Source organism: Hemiscyllium ocellatum, chromosome 7, assembly GCF_020745735.1.
Source record: "Hemiscyllium ocellatum isolate sHemOce1 chromosome 7, sHemOce1.pat.X.cur, whole genome shotgun sequence".
Taxonomy (NCBI): Eukaryota; Metazoa; Chordata; class Chondrichthyes; order Orectolobiformes; family Hemiscylliidae; genus Hemiscyllium; species Hemiscyllium ocellatum.
This window is the reverse complement of record NC_083407.1, coordinates 21321730-21344703: the sequence shown is the minus strand read 5'-3', so window position 1 is coordinate 21344703 and position 22974 is coordinate 21321730. Positions and strand designations below refer to the sequence as shown.

Below are 22974 nucleotides of genomic sequence, written 5' to 3'. Positions count from 1 at the left end.
AGCAGAAAATAAACAGCATGGTAAATAGAACTTTTCAGGTTGGCAGGAAATGACAAGAAGGCATCACATATAGATGTGTTGCAGTCTCAATGTTTTACAATTTAAATCCAAACCTTAGAGGAGGGGATTGAAGGCATGGTAGCTAAGTTTATAAATGACACAAAGAGAAATAGGAAATGGTCACTAGTATGACATGACAAGGATACAGCCTAATATATATGTTGTGAGCAGATAAATAGCTGGCAGATGGAATAAATGTGAAAATGTTGAGTTGTTCATTTGCATAGGAAGAATAAAAAATGCAGAATGTTATTCGTATAGAGAATGACCACAGAATTCGAAGAGGCAGAGGGTTCTAGGTATTCCAACACACGGGCTGTGAAAGATTAGTGAGCAGGTATGGCATTAACTAGGAGACTAATAGAATATCAGCCTTTATTACAAGTGAAATCGAACATAAAAATAATGAAATTATATTTCAAATCCCAAATACTGTGTGCTGTTTTGGACTCAATGTAAATAAGAACATAAATGTATTGATGGCATTTCAGAGAAGTTTTACTTTGTGGATTACTGGAATGAGTGGATTGTTTTACAAGGAAAACTAGACAGGCTGGTCTTGTTTTCACTGGGGTTCAGAAGAGTGAGGTGTGACTTAAATCATGTATATAGCTCCTGAATAGTCTTGACAAAGTGGACATTGGCAAGGACGTTGCTCCTGTGGATGAGGAACAAAGCTTTCTACTGGAGATTTATGCAACTTTGGAGCACATTGCCTCAGAAGCTGGGGAGGTGGAGTCACTGAATATTTTAAGACAAAGGCAGATTGATGGCTGTTTGGCAACAGAATCTCAGGTTTTCAGGGTTCGATAGGAATATAGAATTTAGAACATAAGCACATCAAGCGTGAAAGAGAGAGAGTGGGCTTGCAAGACTGAATAGCTTACTTCTGCTCCTAAACTGTATGGTTGTCTGACAGGATGATATGTAGCTTAGCAGTGAACTTTGCAAGTTTTGGTTTTTCATGTATCTGCTGCAATCGTCTTTTTTGACAGCAGAGGTCATAGGTTTGGAAGATTCCACCTAAGGAACCTTTATGAAGTGCTGCATTTTTAAGGTGACCATTTGTGAATGAGAAATTACTGTCTACCTGTCTCGATCAATGTTAAAGATCCGCTGGTACAATGCGAAGAGGATTCTCTTGGTGTTTAGCCATTGCCTTTTGAGATTAGTAGTTATTGGCTTTGCTGCAATTGGTGAGACCCTGCTACTGTGGAATGGATGTCCATTTGTTAATGTGGAAGAATAGTTCCAATCCAAGAATATAAATTAATTAGGTACATAAGTCACTACATAACTATTTTCTTCTTTAACAACCATTGATACAAGTGAAATAGCAACACAGAATCAAGAACAGGGTTCCACCCATTCGTGATCAATGATGCCCTCCACCGTATCTCCTCCGCCCTTGAGCCCCGCCCCTCCAACTGCCACCAAGACAGAACCCCACTGGTTCTCACCTACCACCCTACCAACCTCCGTATACAGCGTATCATCCACCGTCATTTCCGCCAACTCCAAACGGACCCCACCACCAGGGATATTTTTCCCTCCCCTCCCCTATCAGCGTTCTGCAAAGACCACTCCCTTCGTGACTCCCTCGTCAGGTCCACACCCCCCACCAACCCAACCTCCACTCCCGGCACCTCCCCCTGCAACCGCAGGAAATGCAAAACTTGCGCCCACACCTCCTCCCTTACCTCTCTCCAAGGCCCCAAGGGATCCTTCCATATCCGCCACAAATTCACCTGCACCTCCACACACATCATCTATTGCATCCGCTGCACCCGATGTGGCGTCCTCTATATTGGGGAGACGGGCCGCCTACTTGCGGAACGCTTCAGGGAACACCTCTGGGACGCCCGGACCAACCAACCCAACCACCCCGTGGCTCAACACTTTAACTGTCCCTCCCACTCCACCGAAGACATGCAGGTCCTTGGACTCCTCCATCGCCAGAACATAACAACATGACAGTTGGAGGAAGAGCGCCTCATCTTCCGTCTGGGAACCCTCCAACCACAAGGGGTGAACTCGGATTTCTCCAGTTTCCTCATTTCCCCTCCCCCCACCTTGGCTCAGTCGATTCCCTTGAACTCAGCACCGCCCTCCTAACCTGCAATCTTCTTCCTGACCTCTCCGCCCCACCCCACTCCGGCCTATCACCCTCACCTTGACCTCCTTCCACCCATCACATTTCCATTGCCCCTCCCCCAAGTCCCTCCTCCCTACCTTTTATCTTAGCCTGCCTGGCACCCTCTCCTCATTCCTGATGAAGGGCTCTGGCCTGAAACGTCGAATTTCCTGTTCCTTGGATGCTGCCTGATCTGCTGTGCTTTAACCAGCAACACGTTTTCAGCTCCACCCATTTTCTGACTGTAACTTGCCCCCATGCCGCCACTACTACAGTTTACAACTGGCCAATATAGGAATGCACAAGAATCTGGTATGTTCAAGGGCATTCAGAACACTAAAATAATTTCAATTCAGAACTAGGTACATGCTGCACAAAGGGATCATGCCATGAGCTTGTTTTCTAGCCCTGTGGCATTGAAGTGTCATGTCAGTAGTTCTGTCAAAATTGAAGTTTCTTATATATAAACCCACAAAATACAATTAACAAGGAGGCAATTTCTCAAATTAATTTGATTTTTTTAACAAGTCTGTTACAATTGAACCCAATTTGTTCACCATCTCAAATGGCCAAATAGTCCAAGCATAGTTTCGACAGCACTAAGAAAACTATTTCTTCATAATCCTAACAAATTCTGTAGTTACAACTCTTACTTTATAAGAGTTCAGAAGCAATTTACTAGACAGGGATGAGGCTCTTCACTGATAATTTCATAATATTGACCTAATGTGACACAGATTATCAAAATTCAAATTCATTAAAACAGACCACACTAACTTTTTAACAACTTCAATAACTAAACAGCAAATAGTAGTTTTAATATCAATGTTACAAAAACCATATTATAATACACTCATGTAATAGTTACTGCAGAAATTTTCATGATGCTCAGGACAACATGCGAAAACAAATGAACTAAACTTTATCCACATCTCATTATAATAATCTGAATAGAAACACTATCAAAGAGTTGAACAGACATTTCACTTCAAAAGAAACAGGAAGCTGGAATTTTACTTTCACTTCTAGCCAACCCTGATAATAGTCACGTGAGGATACCATCTGCAACATCTGTTACCATGCTTTTACTAGTTTTCCACTTGGTAATCTTTTGTGACACATCTATGCCCCTTTTCAGGGATTTAGCTACATTCTGATTAGGTTATTTTCCTATTCGATCATTTGTTTCGACTGCCCTTTAATGAATTATCTTAATCATTGAAGATCATTCATAAATGTCACATATATTGGTTCTACCTCCGATTAAAACAGAACACAACTTATTCATCATAAGAATATTGTTCTGTTGTATATCACAGACTTACTTATATCTATCATCTATATTTGACCAAATAATAGAAATTCTCATGCTCTTTACTTGGAGAAACATAATCTGGTCAATTTTAAATCTAACCACAAAAATGTCTCCACAATTTAAAACAAAACCCATACAAAAAAAAACTTGAGAAGCTCCTTTGAGCAGGAAAGGATTTGAGGAGAGGTTAGACGAGGGAGCAGATTTTGATATAGGTTCCCAACTATTAATATTTTTGATGGAATATAAAGATTATTTTTCTAGTGGCAGTAAGCATAGACAAATTTCAAGTCAATAGCAAAACGAGGAGATGACTTGAGGATTTTTTTTTTTCTTTACAATAGTGTGTTGTGATGAGGTGGAATGCCATTGCCTGAAGGAACTGAGCAGACATATTCAATGTTAACATTCAAAGGAAAATTGAATAATGGCTTGAAGGAGAGACCAAAAACATGGCCAGGGGCAGATTAAGACAATGGTATGAATTGGATAGTATCACCAAAGACATGATGGACTGAATGACTTTCTTTCATTGTGTGTCAATCTATGACAATGAGTGCACATAAGTCTTAGCTATCATAGGACTTGTATAATAATAGGCACCATGGACTGCTATTGATCAGGAAATAATGTGTTACATTCTCAATGACATATTCAGGACATTGCACAAAACCTGAAACTCCCAAATCATCCCACTAAGTATTATTAACAACTGAGCAAACCATAGGCTAAGAATTTTGCAGTAAGTAATCCATTTCAACAAAGTACCTTGGCATCTACCCCAGGGTACTGAGAGATGCAAGAGAAAAGATTGCTGGGGCCTTAATCAAGATCTTCACATTCTAGTTAGTCACTGGAGAGGTCCCAGAGGAGTGGCAAATAGCTAATGTTGCTCTTCTGTTCAAGGAAGGAAATAGGGATAATCCAGGAAATTATAGACTGGTCAGCCTCATCGAGGTAAATGGTTGGGAAACTACTGGAAAGAATTCTTAAGGAAAGGATTAACGCACATTTGGAAATGCATGGCCTAATTAGGGACATGTGGGGTAGGGGTCTTGTTTTACCAACTTGATTGCATTTATCACCTCCTCGAAAAATTCAATCAATGAGGGTACAGCAGTGGATGTTATTTACATGGATTTTTCTAAGATTTTCAACAAGGTCCCTCAAGGTAGGCTCATCCAGAAGCATGGGATCTATGGTGATTTGGCCACGTAGATTCAGAATTGGCTTGTCAGAAGATAGTGGGTAGTGGTGGAAGGGTGTTTTTCTGGCTGGATGTCTGAGAGTAATGGTGTCCTGCATAGATCTGTACTGAGACCTCTTCTATATGAGTATCTCAAACAGCAATGACTTGACTGTGGGTTACTAAGTTTGCAGACGAGCCACACGAGTAAATAGGGTGATAAAGAACATGTAAGGCAGGCTTGCCTTTACTGGTTAGGGAACTGAGTACAAGAATCAGGACGTATACCTACAGCTTCATAAGACTTTGGTTAGGCCACACAGAAAATTGCATTCAATTCTGGTTGTCATATTACAGAAAGGATGTGGAGTCTTTGGAAAGGGGGCAGAAGAGATTTACCAGAATTCTGCCTGGATTACAGGGTATGAACTATAAGGAAAGACTAGAAAAACCCGGGTGGCTTTCTTCTGAACGGTGGAAGCTAAGGGGAGAATTGATAGAACTTTATAAAATTATGAGGTGCATATGCAGAGTTGACAGTCAGAATCTTTTTCCAAGAGTTGGAATGTCTAATCCTAAGGGGCATGCATTTAAGGTGAGGGGTGAAAGTTCAAACGAAACATGAGGGGCAAGTTTATAATACAGAGAGGAGTAGGTGTCTGGAATGCACTGCCTGGGGTGGTGGTTGAGGCACATAAGGGCATTTAAAAAATTTTTAGATGAACACACGAATATGCAAGGAATGGAGGGAAATGGACCAAGGGCAGGCAGAAAGGATTAGTTCCATTTGGCAAGATATTCAGCAGAACATCATGGGCTGAAGGGCCCATTCCTGTGCTGCACTGTTCTACGCTCTACTTCCACTATCCACAAGATACAAATGATGGAATAGTTCAAAATGAACACAACTCCAACAAAATTGAAGAGTTTGATACCAACCAGGGCTGGCATCCTATTTCCCCACTTCAAGCATTCACTTTCGCCTTTGCCAACACATCATGACTGAAGTGCATATCATCTACAAGATGCAATAATTCGTTAAAACATCTTTGATAGTATTTTCCAATCCACAATCCCTACTTTGGAGAAGAGCAGGGGCAGCAAGTGCAGGGGCACAAAAACAGCCTCAACTTCCCACACAACATCCTGACTTGGAACTACTTTGCCTTTCCTTCTTCATTGTAGGATCAAGTTCTTGGAACTGCCTTGCTAATAGCACTGTGGGTGACCCTACGGCTAATGGATTGCAGCAGTTCACAAAGGGAGCTCACCATCTTCTCCATGACAATAAAAGCTGATGTTTACAACAACCCAGAAATGAATTTAAAAAAAACAAGCCTGCAGGATGATACTTGGTCATATGATGACAAAATTATATAATTTCATGCAGTTAAAAAAAATGCTTACATCAAATTGTGCAAGAATAGTTCCTGTCTCCAGACTCTCCCGCAAATGTATCATTGATTCTCTTAAGGCATCATCATCCTGATGGATTACATCCAGAGGAGATTTCTCTGGAATGTACTGAAAATCAGGCTCACTTTCTACCTTCTCTTCTACAACGTCATAAACAGCTGGAGACAAAACAAATTTATGCAATTATATAATGAGTGTAAAAACACTAAGGAAAGTCTGTTTAGGTAGGTCAATCAAACGAGTTGGACGCAAAATGTTTGAGTTTTAATAATATTGAAGTCACTTATAAAACATTATTGCCTCTTATGAAGACTGATACGTACCGTTGGGTCGAACTAGTAATATTAATTCTTCAGAGTGAATTTCGCAGCTGGCTTTGATGAACATGACAACCTGGTCATGAGTATAGTCAGATATATCCCTACCATTGATCAGTACAACTTGATCACCTTCATTAAGTCGTGGGACACAAGTGTCCGCCTGTACATGATAAAATAACAAAACATTTACAGTCACTTAAATCAGACTTGTGTTTTTCCCCACATCATGAGACACTAACTACTTTTGAACAGTTTTAGGGTTTTATACTGGCATTTTATCAATATCTATATATTAGTGAAGTGATACTCCATTCATGCAAATTTGCTGAACCAAAAATCAATAGAAAAGTATACAGTTAATGGTAGGACCCTGAACAACATTGATGCATAGAGGCATCTTGAGGTTCAAGCTCCCTGAAGTTGGCCATGCAAGTAAATAGGGTGGTAATGATGATGTATGGCATGCTTGCCTTTCCTGGTTGGGGAATTGAGTACAAGAGTCAGGATTCATGTTGCAGCTTTATAAGACCTTGTTTAGGCCACAGTATTGTGTGCAATTTTCTGGTCACTACATTAAAGGAAGGAAGTGGAGGCTTTGGAGAGGGTGAAGAAGAGGTTCACCAGGATGCTGCCAGGATTAGAGGATATATGCTATAAGTAAAAGCTAGAAAAACATGGATTGTTTTTTCTTAAATGCTAGGGCTGAGGGGAGACTTGATAGAAGTCTATAAAATTATGCATAGATAGGGCTGATGGTCAGAATCTTTTTCTCAGAGTTGAAATGTCTAATACTAGAGGGCATGTATTTAAGGTGAGGGGGGAAACATTCAGAGGTGGTGTGAAGGGCACGTCTTTTTTGACAGTGTGGTAGGAATCTGGAACGTGCTGTAGGGGTGGTGGTGAAGGCAGATCGAATGGGGCAGTTAAGGGGCTTTGAATAAGCACTTAATATGCAAGAAATAGAGGGATATGAATCAAGGGCAGGCAGAAGGGATTAGTTTAATTTGGCATCATGTTTGGCACAACATTGTGGGCTGAAGGGCTCGTTCCTGGGCTGTATCGTTCTATGTAACACAGAATTGTTCAGAACCATAGAATTGTTGTCATGCAAAAATAGGTTATTTGGCCCATCATGCTGCACTAGTTTTCTGCCACGGGCCAATCTCCTGCCTTTTACCTATATCCTTGCACACTATTTATACCCAAATAATTATCCACTGCCCTCTTGAATGCCTCATTTGAACCTGCTTCCCCACATTTCCAGGTCGTGTACACCATTTCCTGACTACTCACTGCGTAGAAAAGGTTTTTCATAACATCATCCTGGCTTTGTTTGTTATCATTTTGAAATCAATGCCCTTGAGTTCACTGTTCTTTTACAAACAGGAACAGCTGCTCCCTACCAACTCTATCCAGCCCACTCATGAATTTGAAAATCTCAATCAAATCTCCTCTCAGCCTTCTTCTCTCCAAGAAGGAGGATAACTTCTTCAATCTATCCTCATAACTAAAGCTTCTTGATTCTGGGACCTTTCTCGGAAATCACTTCTCCACTCTCTCCAAAGGATTCACATGTCTCCTACAACATGGCACCCACAACTGTACACAGCTTCAGCTTCTTCTCAGGGAACACGATTAGGGAGCACCACAATTTATAAAAGAGTACATCTAAGATGTGAATACTTACTTATACCCACTGATAAAAACAAAGCTTGAATTACATTTCCAAAGCTTCCAAGATGACCTAAACCTCTTTTGAGCTGATGAAAGGTGTAAGAGCAAGGCGCTATTGCATGCAATTAGTAACTAATTTGTCCAGAGTAAGAGTTTCACAAGTAGTATTGAAGATGAACAAACACATAACACTTAAGTGGTTTTGGATTATGGTAAAGTATTGGATAAAACATTGAAGCTCTGTCTTTACAAAACAGGGTATTTTAAGGTCCTCTTAACAGGGAAATACAACTTTTCCATATCTCATTTATGACAAAAACTTTGATAACGAAACATTATCTCAGAAAAGCAATGAAGTGTCATCCTAGATTATGTGCTCAGATCCATCTTGTGGCTCAACTACACAGCCTGATACACTGTTCCTGGATACAAGGATCAGCCATGCTATTTTATCGCTAACCACAGTCAGAGTCCCCTATACTATCGATGCCTGCGGATTTGACTATCTTAAGTTACACATCACGTTTCTCTGATCCTTTAAGAGTTCCCTATGCTTTCAATAGTTTGAGATTAAACAAATAAAATTCCTTAAATCAAATGTTCCAACAATCAAAATTAATCTACATGCTTGCTGCCTTAATGGACAATTAAGAAATGGAGGAAATTTGCTAAGTATAACAAACTTTAATGAACAATTAATTAAGACTTTTTAATGTGATTGGAAAGATTACATTTTGGTTCTGATATATTTAGCTTTGATCCTGTCAAAAGCAGAATTGCTTTTAGATGAGATGAAATTTATTTGTTTAGGCAAATCTAATGGGATTAAATGAGATTGGCTTTTACATAAGTAGATATAGTGGTTATGGAGTTTTACAACATGATTGTATTTATGTCCAGGTCTATTACAGCAATTACAAGCTGAAAATCTGGTTTTTTCCCATGTCTTAAATCAGATTCTGTGAGATCCATGAGAAGGATCAGTTGAAGGCTTTCACTGTGTCAGAACTGCTGAGAAAATATTATTTCATGTATTACTTTATAGGCAGCTACTCACTGGTGTTCCAGGTGCCACTCTTGATACTATTACTGGCATTTTCTGATCAATGCCTCCCTGTAAAAACAAAAAGGAGTTGAATTTTCCCTGAAAGATAAATGAACATGATAAGCTATTTATTTCCAGTTATGAAAATGAAGGGCTCTGGCCCGAAACGTTGAATTTCCTGTTCCTAGGATGCTGCCTGACCTGCTGTGCTTTAACCAGCAACACATTTTCAGCTCTGATCTCCAGCATCTGCAGACCTCACTTTTTACATGAAAATGGGCTACCCAAAAGGTATTTAATGTAGATATTGCAATATTCTTCTACAACTATACCAGGATCCCACTTTCTAGTAAAATAAATAATTGATATGCATACGTATGCCGATATCTGTCAGCAAAATCATGCACATGATTAGCATTATTTGGGTTGACTGCAGACTTTGTTTTTGATGGGAAATGACATGTAGATCTATACATTTACTTTTTTTTTTGATCGTATAATCTAAGACTGCAACAATACGTTAGAGTCTTCTAACTTGACCGAGATTGCATTTTTTTTTAATGTGTTTGTATTCTAAGATTTTGAAGGGAGACACAGCAAACATTTAAAGTGAGATAAGGGAAGGCACAAAAAGTGTGAATATTCAATTAATCATTATGACTGGATTCAATAACTCAACCTGTATCACTAATTTTCACTAAATACACAAGAAAACATCCTTTGAGCCCACAGTGGTCATCATACTTGATTTAAAACAGGGAAGTTTCTAATAACTCAATAAAACTAACCTCTTTGCACCAGCAAACCCTCCTTGAGCAAATTCAATAGTCTTAGCAACTTTCTCATTTTACAACATCTCCTTACACATTGTTTAATTCTTATACCTTCCATTAGATAGAATAAAGGAACTTTTTTACCACAATGGCTGAGTGATGTTTAATGTACAAGTCAAAGTGTTCACTGTTCCTTTTCTGAGGAAAATATTTAGTTTCCTGTACCCTTCAAAAAAAAAGATTTTTCTGGAAAAAAAGTACCAAAATAATCACATTCTAAACACTTTCTCAACCTTAAATGTGACTGCATGCTTTTGTGATACCTAAATTTGAAAAAAAAAATCAGAATAGTTGATGCATTTCAATTGCACAAATGAGTTTATTAATATAAGGTGTACCTTAACATTGAAACCAAATCTCCCATTCTCATCCGCCTTCATTCTTATCAGAACGAGATTGTCATGAGGGACAATGCCATTTGGCTGAAAAAAAAACAAAAGTAGGATGTCAGATCATACTAAAATGAATGAATATCTAGTCAACATCAAAACGAACTGTTTCAGATACTGGAAATCTGAAATAAGAACAAAAAAGCTGGACATTGCCTATCAGGCAGCATCTATGGAGAGAAAGAATTAACACGTTAAGTCATTTGAAAGCCCTTCTCAGTTTTTCTGTGAAATGATATGATTCTATCCATTATGTTATCTTGACCTCTAAGTACCTAAACTATACTTCAGCCATGCCAAGGTTTGCAGGATGTGGAACCTATATCCACACTACTATCCTTTTAAGTACATAGTAGCTTTCAATAAGATCACTTCTCATTCTGAGAAAATTGAGAGGTGGCATGGTTTTCTCATTGTTTTCATACAACAGTTCCACCATCCCAGGAAGTTGTCTGATAAGCAATTGTTGCAGTTCTTCTATGTTAATAGCATTTTCCCTGTGGTAAAAGGTCTAAAATTGCACAGAGAAACTGTCTCAAAGTTTTGTAAAATTGAAGATTTCAGCTACTCCTGTAATCTATGCAAAACTTGTGAATCACTTGTCTGTTGCTCTTCACGATATCTTTCAACAACTTATTATCCAAAAGAAATCCCTTTGTACATCTACACTTTCCAACCTCTAATAAAGAAATAACTTGCATATCTGTTCATCGGACCAAACTGGACAGCCTTTCATTTTTCAAGATTGCACTCCATCTCCATTCTTTTGCCTACTCACTAAATCTGCCCAAAATATTTGAAGTTGCATTGCATCTTCCTTAAACCAAATATTTCCAACCTAGCTTTGTGTAATTTGCAAACCTGGAAATATTACATTTAGCCCCCAAATCATTGATATAGACTGTGACAGCTGGGGACGAAGTATCAATTCTTGCAGTTCCAACTAGTCTCAGCTTGCCAACATGAGAATGACCAGTTTATTCCTACTCAAATTGTTAGCCAATTCCTAATTCATGCCAGCACATTACTTCCTATCCCATGTGTTATGCTAAGCAACCTCTTGTGGGGGAGTTTATCTAATTACACTATGACCAACAACCTCCAGTTATTAATTCTGTCAGTAACATCCTCAAAACATTCAACAGGATCATCAAATACTATTTCCCTTTCATGAAACCAAAGAGATAATGCCAAATCAGTCATTGTTATCCAAATGTCCACTTATTATTAAGCTACAATAGTTTCTAGCATTTTTCACGATATTAGTAAAAGATTAAAAGCTCTGAACTTCTCAGTTTTCGCTTTCCCTTTTTTCTTGAATAGAAGGGCGATATTTTCTGCCTTTCAATTTACAGTATCCATTCCAAAAATGTATAAAAAATTTGGATGATGATCAACACTGCATCCAGTTGGGAACTAATCAACTTTCAGTCCCAATTATTTCTTCAACACAATCTACTAAAATTAATTTCCTTCGTATCCATATTATCCCTAGTCCCATGGATCTCTAATTCTGGGCATGTCATTGTATCTTCCTCAGTGCAGATAATCACCTTTAGCTTCCCTGCCATTATTCTATTCCCCATTATAAATTATCCCTGATGCTGTCTGGACCCACATTCAGCTTCGCCCAAATTTTCCTTTTTACATATTTTATTCTCCCAGCCAGTTTCTTGGAGCTCCTTTGCTGTACCCTAAATTCCTCCCAAACCTCAAGCTTACTACTGTTTCAGGTAACTTTATAGACCTTTTTTTCAGCTTTAACTTTTGTTATTAATCACAGCTGATTTTGAGCTTTTGTACCTTGAAGGAATGTCTTCTTGTTGTGAACAATATAATAATTCTTTAAAGGAGAAAGTGAGGACTGTAGATGCTGGAGATCAGAGCTGAAAATGTGTTGCTGGAAAAGCGCAGCAGGTCAGGCAGCATCCAAGGAGGAGAATCGAGGTTTCGGGTATTCTTGAAGAACAGCTCATGTCCGAAACGTCAATTCTCCTGCTCGTTGGATGCTGCCTGACCTGCTGCGCTTTTCCAATAATTCTTTAAAGACCACTTATGACTTATGTACTGTCATATCTCAATGTATTTCCCAATCCATCTCAGCCAAAGTATCTTTTGTTAACTTGATAATTTCCTCTATTCAAATTTAACATACTGGTTTCAGATTAAACTACCTCACTTTTAAACAAAAATATTATGGTCATTCATCCCTAAAAGCTATTTTACATCAAGTAGGAGAGTGCACTGAGGCAAGGAGGTTGGTAAACTCAGTTGCGTTCTCAGTCATTGAGTCACAGAGATGTACAGCATCGAAACAGATCCTTTGGTCCAACTCGTCCATGCCGGTCAGATATAACAAACTTATGCAGCACGCACATGCCAGTTGCAGCTTTTGCAGTGTGTTTTGAATTTAGCAACGAGAGATCAATTTCAGTTAATTGCATAGTTTTTTTTTCCTGATGCCCATCAGACTTAACTGTTTCTCAATGTGGAGCAACTGTGTAGAATTGTTCGTATACAGCAACTCCCTGATCAGGACTTGATGCACCTTTGTCTAGGAAGTCTGGCAAGGAAAACTAGAATGCTGACACAAATCTCAACTAGAGACAGCAGGTCCTGCGGATGCCAGAGGGCTGGTTTCTATTTCTCCTGCAAGGTATAGCATCAGCACCTGGAGGTTTGCCTACAGCAAGCGAGTCAATACCTTTGTTAAACTCCTCCAATGTGGGTTCAACATGGAGTTTTTCCATGATATTTAAAGCTTCATCTGCAAGTGATCTCCCTGGAATACAACTCAAGATAGTAATCAATTCATTCTTCAAATGGTTATCACAATCGGTAATGATTTTCTTTGCATTTATTTTCAGTGGAGCTGTTTTCCTCATTGATAGATCGGTTGTCTGAGAGATTCCTTCATTTGTGCCTCAGGCATTCTGTGATGAAGGATATCTGGATATTCTGATAAAGTTATAATCAGTAGTCACTGATGAATGACTTAACAGCTGATTGGACTTTAAATGGCTTTTAGCTCATTCAGAGTCTGCTTGCTCAAGTCTCTCTTGTAACTGAGCGTGGATCCCTTGGTTTCAGTGATTGGTTCAATCAGATTATGATGCTATGTTTGACCTGATCAGAATTTTTCTGCTCTTGCTTTCCAACTATTCAGAGTGTGGTATTGTTGACAGCATCTTGGCATTTCTATTTTGCTTCCGTGAAAAAGCTGGAGCGCCTTCTGTTTGTTTTAAAATATGGGTTAGCAGTCTAGCTTGCGTTGACACTGGACAGCACTGCTACTCTGAATTAACCATTTCAAGTGGTTCATCCTATGGATGATCCTGGTGAGGTCAGCAAATGATCGGTATTGCAAGTCTTGACAATGTTGATCAGATTCACCTCGGCCAATGCCCTGATTTTGTATGTTTCAGGAAATCTAGTCATCTGGTTTGTTCTGAAAGGCATTGGTTACACAAAGCTTGCAGTAGAAGCTTACCGCAGATATTCTGTTTGTTCTCATTTGTCTTTCCCAGGCCAAGATGTCTGAGGAAGGAGACCCTCACATCCATTCTTGCACTTGAATCACTCAATAAACATGGCTTGGGGATTCTGCTGATTATTGTGTTAAGCTCACCAAAGAACTGTATTTTTGCCACTAATGGAGCAGGATCATGACGTTAAGCAGTCCTAAGAGTTGAGAGCGAGATGGAGAGAATATGTTCCTGACCATTTGTCGTGTTCAGTTTTCATAGTGGTGTTCCCTATAGCAAGGCTGACATGTTGTTCACAGATTTTCACTGAACCCTTCCATTTCAAGATACAAGTTTAAATCTTTCTTGCATGTGTTACCAACCAGCTGCAGATGATCAATTCCATACACATGGCTTGAACTTTCCAAATAGCCAACTGGAATGCTGGGATCTACATTTCTCCACACCCCCCCACCCTCTCAGGTTGAGTCCAACAGAATGCAAAGTACAACGTTTGACACTATCTTAGAGGTGGGAGTTGCTGAAGGGATGGCATAGTTTTATATCAGTCTGCTATCCATAGGCAGAAACTGAGAAACAAACTAAAACAAAAGTGGAAAGTTTGCCAATTCTTTTTCTCACAGACAATAGACACATCACACTGACCTGATGGACATATTTCTCGGAATGTTTGCGACCACTGTAAATCATACTGTCAGCTGTTTTTCAAACTACATTTAGAATGAAGCAGACACTGCAGTGCTTTAATAAGCAAGTCAGTTTAGATGACTAAGATTTTCATTTTGAACCATTCTAACATGAACTGTTTAAATTCAGAATATCTTACTGTAGATTTTTCTGTTGCAATTGGACCATCCAATAGATCTTGAAAAGGAGTGTCTAATTCCAACTGGCAGAGGTTGGACTGTGTTGATGTGACTTTTTTCTGCTTTGGCGGCAATGCAGGTGGCCGTCCTTCTCCAGCAGTCTCCTGACAGCTAAAAGTAAGTTAGACTTTAATGCATTATGTCATCAAGCAGAATGACGCTTTCCTTACACCTCTATAAAGTGGACTTTAAACAGAACCCCTATTAGAAAAATAATGCTATTACTTTACAAGGAGGGGCAGATATGAAGCACAAACAGGAGGAATTAGGTGATCCGATCAAGAGCACGTAACAGCAAAAAGAAAAAGTAACAGAAAAAAATGAAAAACAGAGAAACCCTGAAAACTTTCATCATGTCAGTCAGAATCCACAGAATAAGATCCACCTCAGGAAATGCGATCTTGACTGTTCTCTCCAAACTGAAGGGATTCTAGCATTGTGTTCACATTAATTTTTCAGTACAGATAGAAAAATGTTGAAGCATAACTGAGCAACTTTCTAAAGACCAATGATTGTTCATTCCCTGATGATTCGGATTCAGAGAAAAAGTTCAAATCAGTTTAAAGGATTTACATTACCTCACTCAAATTGAGCAGGCAGTCAAAGGTTCCTGCTTTTGGAATCAAAAGTGATTAGGAGGCAAAGGATGGGTTTAACAACATTAAACGAAAAGAAAATGTGCCACATCAGGCATCTGTAGCTCTGCTGTACCTGCTCTAGTTTGCTGTGCAATATGACAACTAAATGTGCACGTCACATCATCTCCATTTGGGACAATGTGCTATGTTTTTATTTTGCATCTTTGTGGTGAACGTTCTATTCCATGCACTGCATAACATAAAAATTGTGAGCTTCATTTATTGCTCCCACGCAGTGAACAACTTCAATGATCTACCAACAAATATACCAACAATTTTAATTTGGTACTACATTTCACAGATGAGAAGAATAGAACCTCGGGCAGCCCCTTGGTTATCAACAGGTTCTCTTCCAGAGTCTGCTTTGTGAAAATGCTGCTCCTTTAACAAGGTTATATTTTCCTTGGTATTTTTCAAAAGGTGTTTTGAAAGGCAGAGGTTCTGATTTGTCTGGTGTTCAACCACTTTGATTATGGTTCACACATACTGCCTGAGGCAACAATCAGGGAAAAGGACTTTTAAATTTTTCAAAAAAACACTTTTACAATGAAAGGGGAGTGGCCAGTTCTCCCAGTTTAGGGAGTTCTCTAGTTTGGTTTAGTTTTAGCTGGCGACCGCAAGAAACTGCTAAAAACAAAAGGTTCCATGTTTCAGGAGGAGAAAGTGAGGACTGCAGATGCTGGAGATCAGAGCTGAAAAAGCGCAGCTGGTCAGGCAGCATCCAAGAAGCAAGAGAATCGACGTATCGGGCACAAGCCTTTCTTCAGGAATGAGGAAGGTGTGCCAAGCAGGCTAAGATGAAAGGTAGGGAGGAGGGACGTGGGGATGGGGGGGGGGGTTGGGAATGCGATAGGTGGAAGGAGGTTAAGGTGAGGGTGATAGGCCGGAGAGGGGGTGGGGGCGAAGAGGTCAGGAAGAAGATTGCAGGTCAAGAAGACAGTGCTGAGTCTGAGGGTTGGGGCTGAGATAAGGTGGGGGGGGGGGGGTGGAGAGGGTAAATGAGGAAGCTGGAGAAATCTACATTCATCCCTTGTGGTTGGAGGGTTCCTAGGCGGAAGATGAGCCGCTCTTCCTCCAGGCGTCGTGTTGCCATGGTCTGGCGATGGAGGCAGCCAAGGACCTGCATGTCCTTGGCGGAGTGGGAGGGGGAGTTAAAGTGTTCAGCCACGGGGCAGTTGGGTTGGTTGGTGAGGGTGTCCCAGAGGTGTTCTCTGAAACGTTTTGCAAGTAGGCGGCCTGTCTCCCCAATGTAGAGGAGGCCACATCAGGTGCAGCGGATGTGCAGGTGAATTTGTGACGGATATGGAAGGATCCCTTGGGGCCTTGGAGGTTCCATGTTTCAGCCAATGATCCCTAGCTAATCCTTTCTGGAATCTCTCTCTACACTAAGTACCAGTGTTTGATTTTACCTTTGTTTTGCCAAGAGGTGTGTTTATGGGATGTTGCAGGAAATAGGAACATCTCTCTGTTAAATTACTGGGGAAATCAAATTGGTCGGGTTTTCAAATAGCTGTTATTCTGAATTCTGCTTTCTTTTGCGTGTGCTTCATTTGGTAGTCTGTAAACAAATTCTGTTTGGTTTAAAAACGAGTGGTTTGACCAGCTGCATTATTCCTGGAATATCCACCTTAAACCTGCTTAAACAACTAGAAAGGTTAGGGTCTGGGCTACCTTCTTGAAATGTTTTGAGCGGGTCTGGTCTGGTCTGGTCCATAACAGTTCTTAAGTTGATTTGTATGGAAGTTAGAACACAATGTAGGACAATGTAAAGCAGCCAGTTGTAAGCACAGGAAATATTTCAGGACTTTAAAATTAAAACAATGTATGTGAGTGTGTTTGTAAGCATGAACATTTGTAAGTCGGACATTCATAAATCAGGACTCCCGTATTTCACAGTTATGAGTCCCTCAGAATGCAATCAATGCTCTAGGTGAAACTGCATTAACTTTCAGGGTTCTCGTTTGCTCAAAGCTCATTTGCATATCACAGAAAACAAAACATTTGCATTAAAAATTGAATATATTTCAAAGTGGTAACTTGGTACAGTTTATTAATTCAACGGAAAATGAGATTATCAAAAAATGTACTTTACATCAGTGTTTTAGTGTACCAATAAGCACCTTGCATTTCAATAAAATAATGAAAACCTGTCCTCACTCACCAACTATATCAGTTACAGTGGCTAATTTCATTAAAACCTTTAAAATGTTTTATTAGTGGTTTTGCAGCTATAAAATAGGCCAAATTTTTGCACATATTTCATTCTGTGCAACTGCTAATGGATAACACAGCAGCAACCAAGGCAAAAGTGAGGAATATTTTATCTTATACACCAATCTATTGATTTTGGTATTAGATCTAACACAGCACATCTTAAAAACAGATTGGTCTGGGTTAATTCACATGAAAGGAGTTAACAAAGAAAAAAAACTTTGCTACATATAGTACATACTTGTGAGAAAAGATTTTTTTTCTGCAGTTTATTACTTCCTTCCTCTGGAAAAAAAAGTGCACCCCTTCACATTAGCATAACTTGGAGGTTCAAGAAGCAAATTTTAACTAAAGAGTGTACTGCTTCATATTTATTCAGCAATGTTTACATTCGTAATGAATGTTTGGATAAAAGAAGCTTATTTTACAGTATTGAAACTGTATTTAATGCTTCAACTGCAGAAAATCTGCTTAATAATGTACATTGTGCACTGCTTACATTATTGTAACTGGTCAATTTTACATTTCTTTCCAATTGAAATACATTGTATTACTTTTGGAATGTAAATAGTAATAAAAGAGTAGCATATACATTTCGAATATCATTCAACAGAACATTTTTGCACAATTGATAGGGGGGCAGCGATGGTCTAGTGTATTATCGCTGGTCTACTTATCCAAAAACTCAGCTAATCTTCGGGGCCATGGGAGATTGTGCAAATTGAATTTTTTTTAAAAAGCCGGAATTAAGAATCTACTAATGACCATTTTAACCACTGCCGATGTCGGAAAAGACCACCTGACTCACTAATGTTCTTCTTCCTTCAGGGAAGGAAATCCGCCATTCTTGTCTGGTCTGACCTACCTGACTCCAGGCCCACAGCAATATGGTTGACTCGCAACTGACCTCTGAAGTAGCCTAGCAAGCCACTCAATTCAAGGGCAGCTAGGGACAGACAATAAATGCTGGCCAACCAGTGACACCCACAGCCCATGAATAAAATAAAATATAGATTTTGTTAAGTTGGCTATAAATGGATTATCTGCTAAAAAAAATTAAAGGTTTCTGCACCCAAGTTAGAATTCAAATATTGGATGAATGCAATATGACATCCATTTGAAACATTTCCTGTTTAGGTACAGCTATAATTCAAATAGTGATTTATTAAAAATAGATTTAATAATTTAACATAAGACAGAACTGTCACAAACGACAGAATCATGGATTTGACCATTATTCCTATTTTGAAGAACGACAATAGTACAAGTTTTCAATCCATTTTATCTTCAGTCTATCTTCTGTGGTGCTCAGATATGAGAATACTGATTGGTCATATTGCATCTCAGAGCAAAGTGCCCATACTGCAAGACTAATAACTGGTGCAAGCTTAGATTTGATTGCAAAAAGTGTCTCCTCAACATTATAAAAATTAACATGGAACTGATATCACCAGAATGAATAGTGAAAATAAAACATTTAAAAAGTTATTTGGCTGCGAACATCCCACCCAACCACAACAATAGGCTCCAAACCCAAATAACATGAAAACTCCCACGCACAAGTTAGATAAATCTCCTGAATATGTATATTAAATAACAACGGTGGAAACTTACGGAGATGACTCCAGAATAATACTGTTTGCTTGTGTAGAGGAAGGAGATTTGTGGTTGGCAAAGACCTCACTCGATGAAACATGCACTATGTGGTCAACCAAGTGTCCTACAGATGAAGGTCTTGGACGGCTTCCTTCCTGAGCGAATGTGGAGTTTCGACTTTATTCCAAGAATTAATTTGGCAGTTTCAGTTGCAACAACAAAGGAAAAAAGAAACAAATTAAGACACAGAATTACCAACTTAGCTACCACAGCACTTATTTAACTATGGCAGCATTGTAATGTTTATATACATCACTCCAAAAATGTTCAATGAGCAACATATTCATAATGATAATGTTACACAAAGAGCTAATTATAATTTAACAGTCTTAAGGATCACCAAAGCATTTCATTATCAATTAATTACTTTTGAAGGATAGTCACTCTGTTATTCTGCACTAAACCACAAACCACTACAAACTGAACTTTTATTCCGGGAATACTATAGCAATTACATTACAAATTTAATGATTCAGTATGAAATGTCATCATACATACAATGAAGGGGAGCATTCCATCACACTCCTGACTTCTGCCTTGTAGATAATAGACGGGCTTTGGGGAGTTAGGTGGTGAGTTACTTGCTGCAGTATTTCTAGCTTCCGATCTGCTCTTGTAGACACTGCATTTATGTAGCATGTCCAGTTGAGTTTCTGGTCAATAGTAACCCCAAGGATTTTGATAGCGAGGGATTCAGTGATTGTAACGCCACTGAATGTCAAGGGATGATGATTAGATTGTCTCTTATTAGTGATGACGATAGCCCTGCATTTCTGTGGTGCAAATGTTTCTTGCCATTTGTCAGCCCAAGTCTGGATATTGTCCAGATCTTGGTCCATTTGAACATGGACTGCTTCAGTAGCTGAGTCGTTGTGAATGGTGCTGAACATTGTATAAATCATCAGCAAACACCCTCATTTCTGACCTTATGATGGAGGGAAAGTTAATGTTAAGCAGCTGAAGATGATTGGGCCTAGGACACTACCATGAAACTGAGATGATTGACCTCCAACAGTGATTATCGTCCTATGTGCCAGGTATGACCCCAAACAGCAGAGCGATTGCCCCCTGATACCCACTGATTCCAGGTTTGCTAGGCCTAACTGCAGTCATCTAGCAGAAGACCTTGTCAAAGGACAGAATTAGTCAACATGAAGGTGAATATGTATATGCAAGATCTGTTTTCATGTGCATGATTTTAGAAATGGATCATTTGATGTACACCCTTAGTAATCTACTGACTTGTAATGTGCAGTACCATGCATTATACTACTCACATTGTCTCTATAAATTGGTTTGGAACAGATGTCTTGACAGAGTGCATGAAGAATATGCACGATATTGACAAAGGGGGCTTCATTACGAGTTATATAGCATTTGGTAATTGTCCACATTGATTGCTTCACATAGAATGTGAAAAATGCAAATTCCCTTCTGTGCATAAGCTTTAAATGAGAGCACGCAGTTCATACACCAGCAATAAGGTAAGCCCAAACTCTGCATGTGTTCTTAATATCTTTCAAAATTACCAATCTGGGAAATGGTCAACAGCTGGCAGAAATCATAGATAGGAGAACATTGTGGAAAAAAATACCTCCACATAGAGAAAATAAATATTTTCCCAAGTACACCTTTTGGCCAGTTTATACACTGCCAATTTTTGTTTGATGACCTGTGGTGAAAAGCCCTTTTATGTAACTTAGGCTTCATAAAACAGTTGGAGTGCAATGACATCTTTATTGCTGTATTTTTATTTTGAATGTGTACACCAAGAGAACCATTCTTCACAAAGCAGGCATACCCAATTCATCAAGAGCAATTAACTGTTTCCACATGAGCATGGAATGTTGTCAGGACCCTTTATGTCACACCCTTCCAATACACTTAAAAACTTCCTTTCTGCATTATGACGACAACAGCACTACTACACCCACAAGTACATATTTTATACACACAGACGTTATACTCTGAACAATTTCATATCTGAAACACAGAAACCACTTTGTCGTCTGCTACATGGGTCTCCATTCCAAGCCGGCATCCTTCTTATGTTTAAGCTAACACATGTACCCATCATGTATAGAAAACTAACCATGACAAAATGAATTATTTCAATCAAGGTTTTACATTTACCATTAGTTCCTTTAACTATCACATGCAAGGTTAAAGAAAATCCAGCTGCATTCACAGAAATCATGCTTCTGTTTAAATTGATATTAAATGATAATGAATAATTGATTTGCACTTTGTAATTTGCTTTAGGAAGGAGCTCATTAATCAAAATACAACATGCAGTTTGATACGTTCAAATGTGTTTGATTGGCAGCCTTTTGAATTAAAACAATTTAAACAACATGCGCTCAGCACCTTTTGCATAGACATCTATTTAAAGAAAACTTCTATGACTTTGACATCGGAATTACAAACTAGTTATTATTTCCCTACTGTACAAAGAGCTGGCAAAACTAAATTACATGGGCTCAGATATTGTGATCAGTGGTGAGCTTAAGATACCAGGCATACTTCCATTCAGCCACAGGCCCTTTACAGACTTTTGCATTGGAACTCGTAATGAGAGCACTCTTAAGTAGCAGTGACGATAACCTTAAGATGTTGAGAAAGACACATGGAGAATAAATTATAATTGATTAAATTAAGTTGGAAAGGGCATGTTTGAATGATGCAAAGGCATGCAGCTACAACTCACGCAGAATTTATGAAAAACTGGTCCCAAATTTGGTTATGGGGTGTAGGGCTACATCTGGAAAAAAGAAGACTGATCACACAATTGGATATCACCAACATTTCTACTGACTGTCAAGTAGTAAAGCAACCTATATTTCGTGTTCCCCATGTGGAGGAACCTGCATGGATGTAGCATATTATGTTTAAAGTTCAAGCAAATTACTATTTCACCTGGAATGAGTGCTTGAGGGCCTAGAAAGGTGTTAAAAAAATGTCTGTTCCATCTGCCCAGTCCTGAATTAACCTCAGCATGTTCTTTCCTACCTCCCACTACATTGCCATTCAAGGTCAGGGAATGTAATACTTCTCCTTTTAGCTGCTCCCTTCCCACTGTTCAGGTTCCCTCCAGAAATATATATTGTGACGCCACGGATGATGTTTGACCAAACTATTTTCAAAGTATAGAATTTTATTTCAGTTAACATCAAAATTGCCATTTTTAAATCCATTCATTAGCTAGGCTAGCATTCACTGTTCATCCTTAATTGCCTAGAGGACAGTTAAGAGTCAACCACATTATTTGGATTCCAGACCCCAAGCAAAGATGGAAGATTTTTTTTCCCTGAAAAGGACATTAGTGAACCAGATGGGTTTTTCTGATAATCAACAACGGTTATCATGAGACTCTTAATTCCAGACTTTTTTTTTCTTGAATTCAAATTCCAGTATCTGCCATGGTGGGATTTGAAACTGGACCCCCAGAACATTTCCTGGGTCTCTAGATCAACTGTCCAGCGATAATGCCACTAGGCCAATGTCGCCCGACATGTAGTAAAAGGATTGTGCCTTCCATTAACAAAGCCAAACCTTATTAGATATGGATCTCAAACAAGATCAGCATGAAATACAATCCAAAACAGAAGCATCTAACACACTGCAAAAACCATGAATCAGAAACAACAACTGAATCCTGGGTCCATCTAAAGTCAATACCATGCATCTGCGCCCTCCATAAATATCTTGACACCTCAGCTTCTAATTACCTATTTATTTGTTTCTTA

General features: G+C 39.0%; 1 protein-coding gene across 3 annotated transcripts in view; it reads right to left on the bottom strand.

Moving 5' to 3' along the window:
• Positions 1–22974, bottom strand: part of ptpn4a (protein tyrosine phosphatase non-receptor type 4a) — a 439903-nt gene that overhangs the window by 41173 nt on the left and 375756 nt on the right. For 2 of the 3 annotated variants that reach the window (XM_060827024.1, XM_060827025.1), the window contains exons 15-20: positions 19187–19345; positions 14684–14834; positions 10322–10405; positions 9163–9219; positions 6435–6591; positions 6103–6269 (exon numbers count right to left, since the gene is read on the bottom strand). In XM_060827024.1, the coding sequence (XP_060683007.1) occupies positions 6103–6269; positions 6435–6591; positions 9163–9219; positions 10322–10405; positions 14684–14834; positions 19187–19345 (775 nt within the window). The remainder of the gene's footprint in view (positions 1–6102; positions 6270–6434; positions 6592–9162; positions 9220–10321; positions 10406–14683; positions 14835–19186; positions 19346–22974) is intronic. The other variant, XM_060827026.1, reaches the window with a different exon arrangement.